Genomic DNA, 9,910 nt, shown 5'->3' with positions numbered 1-9,910 from the left:
AGTTATGCACTGGATTTACAGCGGAGTTGCTCATTGGTTGTTGGAAATAACATTATTATTTTCCATGACAACATGTGGAGCCTCAAAAATAGAATTAGAATGTATAACAAAGTAAAAAACTAATATTTAGCTGTTAGCTAGGCACCTTTTGTGGTTGGAATTGTTGTTTGAGAATTTAGACATGATTCTATTAACTTTTGATAGAATGAGGGTGATCGAATCAGGATCAAGTCCTCTGTTCTCCTCATGCTCATTAATGATAGAATGTTCATAATTGAAGATGGCAGAAAGGCCAGTCTCTTTAGCAATGACATGGAGTACAGGGAGTGGTGATGCCGTACTTTATCAACCAGGTTCTTGGGTAGGGTAGAGTTAATGGAGACCTGAACTAGGTAATGGATATGGAAACGCAACACATACAGGATTATCACAAAAAATAGATTTTATTACAATTAATCTAACACAAGGTATGCTGTATGCTGGCGGGCTTGGATTGCCATTTACCACAAAACAGTTCTCAAAATAAAATTACAATGACAATTTGAAAAAACGCTGACTCGACCTGCACTCCCCAATGTATTTATTTGGACAGTGAAGCTAAAACTTTAAATTTGGCTCTATACTCCAGCATTTTGGATTTGAGATCAAATGTTTTATATGAGGCGACAGTACAGAATGTCACCTTTTATTTCAGGGTATTTTCATACATATCAGTTTTACAGTTTAGAAATGAAAGCACTTTATGTATCTAGTCCGCCCATTTAAGTTAGTTACAGATGCACAAAGATCATGCCCCCAAAACGTGCTAACCTCTCACCATTACCAATAACAGGGGAGGTTACAATTTTTTCGGGGGTATGATATTTATGCCTCTGTAATCATCATGCCTCTGTAATCATTATTTGTGATTTATTAATGATTATCTTTAATCATGGTAGCATCCACATTCATGTAGAAGTGTTCAGAAACATATGATATTCTTATGCTATTCCAAATTGGCACAATACATTATTGGACATTCATTTCTACTGGGCACAACATAATCCGAAACACAACCAAAACAATGTAGTCATTGCGTTCTAGGAATATGGGACCAAATACTAAACTTTTGACTAAATTGAATACACTATAAGTTAATTTGTCCAAATACGTATGACACCTTCAAATCAGGGAACTAGATACATAAAGTGTTTTAATTTCTAAACAGTAAAAAAGATATGTCTGAAAATACCCTCAAATAAAAGGTGACAGTTGATCTCAAATCCAAAATGCTGGAATATACAGTACATTCTGAAAGTATTCAAACCCCTTGACTTTTTCTACATTTTGTTACGTTACAGCCTTATTCTAAAATGGATAAAATTAAATAATTGAATTTTTCCTCATCTACACACAATACCCCATATTGACGAAGTAAAAACAGGTTTTTAGAAATTTTTGCAAATGTATTAAAAATAAAAAACAGAAATACCTTATTTACATAAGTATTCAGACCCATTGCTATGAGACTCAAAATGGAGCTCAGGTGCATCCTGTTTCCATTGATCATCCTTGAGATGTTTCTACAACTTGATTGAAGTCCACCTGAGATTTGGAAAGGCACTCACCTGTCTATATAAGGTCCCACAGTTGACAGTGCATGTCAGAGCAAAAACCAAGCCATGAAGTCGAAGGAATTGTACCTAAAGCTCAGAGACAGGATTGTGTCAAGGCACAGATCTGGGGAAGGGTATCAAAAAATGTCTGCAGCATTGAAGGTCCCCAAGAACACAGTGGCCTCCATTATTCTTAAATGGATGAAGTTTGGAACCACCAAGACTCTTCCTAGAGCTGGCCGCCCGGTCAAACTGAGCAATCTGGGGTGAAGGGACTTGGTCAGGGAGTGGGCAATTCAACAGTAACAGAAAGACACTGAGACTCTGATTTTTTCACTTTAAAAGTAAGCCAAACTTAAACCATTGATTGCAAAGTTATACTGTACAAACTCTATGCAGAAGGACTACTATGGAGTGATTTCAGTGCCAACAGTGCAGATGTAAGTTTGGTAACAGAATGACGGTCAAATCTCCCTCCCTTTTTTGTGACCATGTTTTCCAAAAACGACTATAAATATCAACTCTGAATTAAGATTCAAAGATGTCTGCAGAAAGAAGGGGATAACATCTATTTTGGTTATTGAACTATAGTAAGTGAAGTGGATTAACAGAATGATGGAAACAGAATGACATCATGGGTCCCTTTCTGTACTACACAGAAATGCATCATTATTCATGTTATTCTCTTCATGGGGAAGTATCCTGAATAGGTACACAAAGGTAGAAAAATGTAATATCCTCCTTTGCATGTTTGGGTATTATTCTAATGAGCTCCACCCCCAAACAAGACCAAATTTGGTTGGTCCGCACAGGACCAATTCTGTACTAATCATAGACGTCTAGGTTTCACAAGTTTGGACATCACAGTACAGCACAGTACAGCACAGTATAGTACTCTAATCATAAAATCTCTTTAAAAAAATTAACCAAGAATGCAATTGTCATTCATTTGTAATGGATAACATTTCTTAGTTCATCATCTCTACTGAACTCTAGAGTATAGTTCAGTACAGTACAGTACAATCAAATAGAAGAGAACAGCACAATACATTAGAGTATAGTTCAGTACAATACAGTAAAGTACAGTACATTATACTGTACTCTTACTCTATTGTTCTCTACTGTACTGCAAATTATACTGTACTCTACTCTATTGGTGTCACGGTCGTTACAGGAAGACACGGACCAAGGCGCAGCGTGATAAGCGTACATTTTATTTGTACTGAACACGAACCAAAACAACAAACCAAACGATACGTGAAGTCCTAGGTTAACACAAAACAAACCTTACGGAACAAGATCCCACAAATAAACTGGTGCCAACAGGCTGCCTAAGTATGGTCCCCAATCAGAGACAACGAGCTACAGCTGTCTCTGATTGGGAACCACCCTGGCCAACATAGATCAACACGATCTAGAAACAAAAACATAGAAAACAAAACATAGAAAATCCACACCCTGGCTCAACATATAAGAGTCCCCAGAGCCAGGGCGTGACAATTGGGCTCTAGTGTGCTGTACTGTACTAAATTGTAATGACCTATACTTTACTCTACTCTACTTTTCATGGGTCGGTGTCAGTACACCTTTCAAACCAATACATTTTCCCACCAACTTTAAGCATCCCCCAACTTTAGGGGGGGGTTTACAGAAGATAGCCCTATTTGGTAAAAGACCAAGTCCATCATTACTTTAAGACATGAAGGCCAGTCAATACGGAAAAGTTCAATAACTTCAAGTTTCTTCAAGAGCAGTCGCAAAAACCATCAAGCGCTATAATGAAACTGGCTCTCATGAGGACCGCCACAGGAATGGAAGACCCAGAGTTACCTCTGCTGCAGAGGATAAGTTCATTAGAGTTACCAGCCTCAGAAATTGCAGCCCAAATAAATGCTTCACAGAGTTCAAGTCACAGACACATCTTAACATCAACTGTTCAGTGGGGACAGTGTGAATTAGGCCTTCATGATGGAATTGCTGCAAAGAAACCGCTACTAAAGGACACCAATAATAAGAAGAGACCTGCTTGGGCCAAGAAACACAAGCAATGGACATTAGAGCGGTGGAAATTTGTCCTTTGGTCTGGTGAGTCCAAATTGGAGATTTCTGGTTCCAACCGCTGTGTCTTTGTGAGACGCGGTGTGGGTGAACGGATGATCTCCACATGTGTAGTTCCCACCGTAAAGCATGGAGGAGGAGGTGTTATGGTGTGGGGGTGCTTTGCTGGTGACACTGTCTGTGATTTATTTAGAATTCAAGGCACACTTAACCAGAATGGCTACCACAGCATTCTGCAGAAATACGCCATCCCATCTGGTTTGGGCATAGTAGGACTATCATTTGTTTTTCAACAGGACAATGACCCAACACACCTCCAGGCTATGTAAGAGCTATTTTACCAAGAAGGAGAGTGATGGAGTGCTGCATCAGATGACCTGGCCTCCACAATCCCCCGACCTCAACTCAATTGAGATGGTTTGGGATGAGTCGGACGGCAGAGTGAAGGAAAAGCAGCCAACAAGTGTTCAGCATATGTGAGAACTCCTTCAAGACTGTTGGAAAAGCATTCCAGGTGAAGCTGGTTGAGAGAATGTCAAGCGTGTGCAAAGATGTCATCAAGGCAAAGGGTGGCTATTTGAAGAATCTCAAATATAAAATATATTTTGATTTGTTTAATACTTTTTTGGTTACTACATGATTCCATATGTGTTATTTCATAGTTTTGATGTCTTCATTATTATTCTACAATGTAGAAAATAGTAAAGATAAAGAAAAACCCTTGAATGAGTAGGTGTGTCCAAACTTTTGAATGGTACTGTACAGACGTGGTCAAAAGTTTTGATAATGACACATGTATTGGTCTTCACAAAGTTCACTGCTTCAGTGTTATGAGATATTTTTGTCAGATGTTACTATGGTATACTGAAGTATAATTACAAGCATTCCATAAGTGTCAAAGGCTTTTATTGACAATTGCATAAAGTTTATGCAAAGAGTCAATATTTGCAGTGTTGACCCTTCTTTTTCAAGATCTCTGCAATCCGCCCTGGCATGCTGTCAATTAACTTCTGGGCCACATCCTGACTGATGGCAGCCCATTCTTGCATAATCAATGCTTGGAGTTTGTCAGAATTTGTGGGTTTTTGTTTGTCCACCAGCCTCTTGAGGATCGACCACAAGTTCTCAATGGGATTAAGGTCTGGGGAGTTTCCTGGCCATGGACCCAAAATGTCGATGTTTTGTTCCCCGAGCCACTTAGTTATCACTTTTGCCTTATGGCAAGGTGCTCCATCATGCTGGAAAAGGCATTGGTTGGGAGAAGTTGCTCTCGGAGGATGTGTTGGTACCATTCTTTATTCATGGCTGTGTTCTTAGGCAAAATTGTGAGTGAGCCCACTCCCTTGGCTGAGAAGCAACCCCACACATGAATGGTCTCAGGATGCTTTACTGTTGGCATGACACAGGACTGATGGTAGCGCTCACCTTGTCTTCTCCGGACAAGGTGTTTTCCGGATGCCCCAAACAATCGGAAAAGGGATTCATCAGAGAAAATGACTTTACCCCAGTCCTAAGCAGTCCAATCCCTGTACCTTTTACAGAATATCAGTCTGTCCCTGATGTTTTTCCTGGAGAGAAGTGGCTTCTTTTTGCTGCCCTTCTTGACACCAGGCCATCCTCCAAAAATCTTCGCCTCACTGTGCGTGCAGATGCGAGTGTTGATGAGGACAAGGCTGGAGATCACTCTGTCATGCTGATTGAGTTAGAATAACAGACTGGAAGCTTTAAAAGGAGGGTGGTGCTTGAAATCATTGTTCTTCCTCTGTTAACCATGGTTACCTGCAAGGAAACACGTGCCATCATCATTGTTATGCACAAAAAGGGCTTCACAAGCAAGGATATTGCTGCTAAATCAACCATTTATCGGATCATCAAGAACTTCAAGGAGAGACGTTCAATTGTTGTGAAGAAGGCGTCAGGGCGCCCAAGAAAGTCCAGCAAGCGCCAGGACCGTCCCCAATCACTACCCTGGGTGTTTGGGATTTTTTTTTCATTGACCAGAGGAAAGAGTGCCTCCTACTGGCCCTCCAACACAACTTCCATCAGCATCTGGTCTCCCATCCAGAGGCTGACCTGGACCAACCCTGCGTAACTTCAGGGGCAAGCCAACAGTGGAATGCAGGGTGGTATGCTGCTGGGATGAGGATCAGTGGAAATGTGGAATGCTTGTATAGGCTTCTCCTGCGCTGACGGTGGCGCTAATGCCTATGATTGACAGTGAACATTCAGACAAGCATGCCCTGAAGAAGATTATCTTTACACTTGTTACATTGTTACCAAACAAACAACACCATACTGTGGGGACTTTCATTATCAACTATCGACTGGATTAGCCAGTTATCTGGATACATTGTAGCCGTTGTAGTTAGATATAATGCAAGTTAGAAGCCTTCCCCGTATTGTGGTCATTGCACTGTGTGCTGATCTACAGTTAACTGACAAAATAAAGGAAACACCAACATAAAGTGTCTTAGTAGGGCGTTGGGCCACCACGAGCCAGAACAGCTTCAATGCAATTTGACATAGATTGTACAAGTGTCTAGAACCCTATTGGAGGGATGTGACACCATTCTTCCATGAGAAATTCAATGTTTGTGGTGGTGGAAAACGAGAAATTCCAAATATCTGTATTTATCCAATCATAACACTCAGCTCAGCTGATATACATAACACTATCAGTGTTTATAATACATATAACATACAGTACTAGTCAAAAGTTTGGACACACCTACTCATTCAAGGGTTTTTCTTAATTTTTACTATTTTCTACATTGTAACACTTTTTTGGTTACTACATGATTCCATATGTGTTATTTCATAGTTTTGATGTCTTCACTAGTATTCTACAATGTAGAAAATAGTAAAAATAAAGAAAAACCCTGGAATGAGTAGGTGTGTCCAAACTTTTGACTGGTACTGTATTTCTGTATGCTAATCAATGTACTGAATAATCATATGATCATAATTGTACAATTCCAGTGTAAATAACACTATATAATTTACGTGATTGTATTGATTCTATAAATAAAAACACATATTTTGCATATAGCCTCATGTTAATTCAGTTGATGAAAATGTATTAGTCTACACACTGATGATGAGTGATGAGTTTTAGTAGAAAGGTGGAATGCTACAATAACATGGGATGTTAGCGTTTCATTATATGGCATACGTGGGGCAAGGACATGTTGTCCTATGATTACATACATCTTTATCAGATGATGACACAGTCTGTAAGGCAAAGTCAGATCTAAGTCAAAATGGAAATGATCTTGTAGTGTGAAAAGTGCTGCAGAAAATAGTACATATTTACTACATGAATAAATAGACAGGCGTAACACATGTCCCGTTCATGTAAAAGCAGCGCAGCATTTGCTCACGGTTTTATCGTGTATCATTTCTTATTTAATGTTTTGAATTGCAACATTTGGTGATTCAGACGAATTGTGCTATGCAATAACCCCAGATAATGTTGCCAAACGGATAGAATTCGCACTGCATCTGTGTACAATAAATTATATTAATGCTTTCTTATATTCGTACATGTACGGTAGTCGGGGTAAAGGTTCATGCAACATTGACACGCTCCCGTCAGATGCCAAGCCTCTTCTTCAAACTAGGAACAATTAAGCCTGTAATCTCTGGATCTTTACAAGTGGCACTCAAGCGACTCTTAACGATGCATTGAGTATTTGAAGTTGGATGTAACAGATGCATAACGTTTGCTTTTTGACAGTTTGTAAACTAAGCATAATGCTTCAACACTACTTTGTGTACTGTGTGCGCGTCTTGCAGAGTCAGGTTTTGTGGTTGCCTGCTTCTTTCGGTTTGCAACGACAAATTGTTTACAAACAATGGCTCATTGCGGGACGAAGCAAATTGCCTGCTCGGTCCTTATATAGGGACAGACAGACTGCACACGGTAGACCGAGCATTAAAAATAGCACTGTTGGCCTTTTAACCGACTGAATTCTCGACCTTATCCAGAATGAGTTATGAGTTAAAGGGCAACTCCACCACTTTTCAATCTCGTTTTCATTATCTCTAGCACAATACCATTGTCAGTGTATATATATATATATATATATATATATATATATATATATGAAAAAGGCGCATTTCAAAGTTTTGTAGAAACAAATGTAAAGTTAAAAAGTTATACCCTGATGACATCAATGTTAATCAAACACTGAGATTTGCGGTGGCCTAGGGAGAAAGAAATCACAGTTTTTTACTTTTAATCCTACCCTGCTATGTCACAGAGAATCATTTTTTTAGGACCTTATCTTTTTAACCACAGATCATAAAAACGCGCTGTTTTCACATATGTAGACACTGGTTTGGTGCTGAAGATTATGAATATGATTTTTAAAAGTGGTGGAATTGCTCTTTAAATATGGACACTGTGCAAAATCAAGTAGGCGTTTGTTGACAGTGTGTGTTGTATGCGAGAGAAGCCGTTGGATACTTGCAGTGAACTAAAAGGGATGAAAACTTAAGTCTTATGAATTTAGTTGATATGGAAAGAACTTAAACTGGCTGTGTATGTATGTTTTGATTTAGTTGGCACATGGTTTCCACTTTTGAATAAGGCTGACAGCTCCACTTCTAAGAACTTAACCTTTGTAGTGACTTATCAAATTACAAATGCATTGATCTTTAAGAATTGGATCCTCTAGTCCAATTTCAACCACAGCATGTGAGCTGTCACAATGTGTCAACAATATTATGTTACAAACTGTAATAGGCTGCTGCTAAAATGTAACTATTTTTAGACAGCTGGAATAGAACTTATGTTAATTGCTTCAATTTTCAACTGGTTGTTATGTAGCCATGCATGTTCTGAGGAATAGACTGGAATGAAAATGTTGTTTAATGTTCAGAAATATGTGTAGCCTATGAGGAGCGAGAAAGATGTGAGTCAAATTTCAATATGAATTTATTTGGAAACATGGGCTACAGTTGCCTACTTGTACGTTGCTGATGGCTGGTGACACATGACTCTCTTTTTTTTTCACAAGGGGGTCTCGAGAACTAAAATTCCAAAGCATCATCCCCTGTACAGTAAAGGGCGTCCTATATAGGGAAAGTCAAAATGTCCCTCCAGGCAAACCAAGTCCGAGTCCTGGTCCTCAAAGATATGGAACAGCTGGAAAGGACACTCTTCCGCCTGGACCAAGGTACCTGGACATTATTTCCCTTTTATGCATGGCTTAGGTTACCATGGTATTGACTTATTGAGAATGAGAATAATGTGATCATTTAAGTATTTAAATATGCTAATGTGCTAGTTCTATAGATGGCCAATGGGGACTGGGGAGTGTGGTTGCAGGCGGACATGTACACATGTCCCAGTCTTGTTGCATTGCAGTTTTTGAACATGTTGTTTTGTTGTTGTTGTGATGTGAGAGTTGTCTTTTAGTTTATTATAGTCCAAATTATTGCATGGATTCAGACACCTTTTGGTCACCCAAGATTTCCGTTGTACGAAATCCAACAGCGTTTTCTAGATAGCACTCACACTATACATTGTGTGAATAATAGCCTGATCCCAGCCATTCAGTCATTTTAATTATTTGTGATATCTGGTAACATGAGACTATTATGAGACATATCTCTTCTTTAAGAAGAGATTCTGGTTTAGAGGATTTGAATAACCTCTTTCATTGTCTATTATTTTCATAAACCACAACTACAGTTGCACAGCGACAACGGGATTGAACAAGTAGAGATCAAGTTTCACTCAAATTCTCCAGTTGAGCAACTGTGCAGGCTCAACCACACTTGATAAGGCAGCTGCTGCTGAGCTTATTAGCGGAACCTATTTTCAAAGATTAGAAAGAACTCATTTGGTTACATGCACACTATAATATGATTATTGTGAATAGTCAGATTAAAATACAGTGCATTCGGAAAGTATTCAGACCCCTTGACTTTTTCCACATTTTGTTACGTTACAGCCTTATTCTAAAATTGATTAAATAGTTTTTTCAATCTACACACAATACCCCATTATGACAAAGCAAAAACAGGTTTTTAGAAGTTTTAGCAAATGTATAAAAAATTAAAAACTGAAAAGAAATTTACATAAGTATTCAGACCCTTTACTCAGTACTTTGTTGAAGCACCTTTGGCAGCGATTACAGCCTCAAGTCTTCTTGGGTATGATGCTACAAACTTGGCACACATGTATTTGGGGAGTTTCTCCCAGTCTTCTCTGCAAATCCTCTCAAGCTCTGTCAGGTTGGATGGGGAGC

At 39.0% G+C, this 9,910-nt stretch overlaps 1 protein-coding gene across 3 annotated transcripts in view; it reads left to right on the top strand.

Annotated features, from left to right (window-relative positions):
* Window positions 1–7,324: 7,324 nt before the first annotated feature.
* LOC121535098 (glycogen debranching enzyme-like) overlaps window positions 7,325–9,910 on the top strand; it is a 55,182-nt gene continuing 52,596 nt past the window's right edge. The window contains exons 1-2 of one of the 3 annotated variants that reach the window (XM_045206255.1): window positions 7,325–7,341; window positions 8,675–8,833. In XM_045206255.1, coding sequence (XP_045062190.1) covers window positions 8,749–8,833 — 85 coding nt within the window. In that variant the 5' untranslated portion in view covers window positions 7,325–7,341; window positions 8,675–8,748. Of the gene's footprint in view, window positions 7,342–7,822; window positions 8,197–8,257; window positions 8,570–8,674; window positions 8,834–9,910 lie in introns of those variants that run through there. The other 2 variants (XM_045206253.1, XM_045206254.1) reach the window with 2 other exon arrangements.

The sequence above is a fragment of the Coregonus clupeaformis genome, chromosome 21 (genome assembly GCF_020615455.1).
Source record: "Coregonus clupeaformis isolate EN_2021a chromosome 21, ASM2061545v1, whole genome shotgun sequence".
NCBI classification, from domain to species: Eukaryota; Metazoa; Chordata; class Actinopteri; order Salmoniformes; family Salmonidae; genus Coregonus; species Coregonus clupeaformis.
This window is presented reverse-complemented; position numbering and strand designations above follow the sequence as displayed.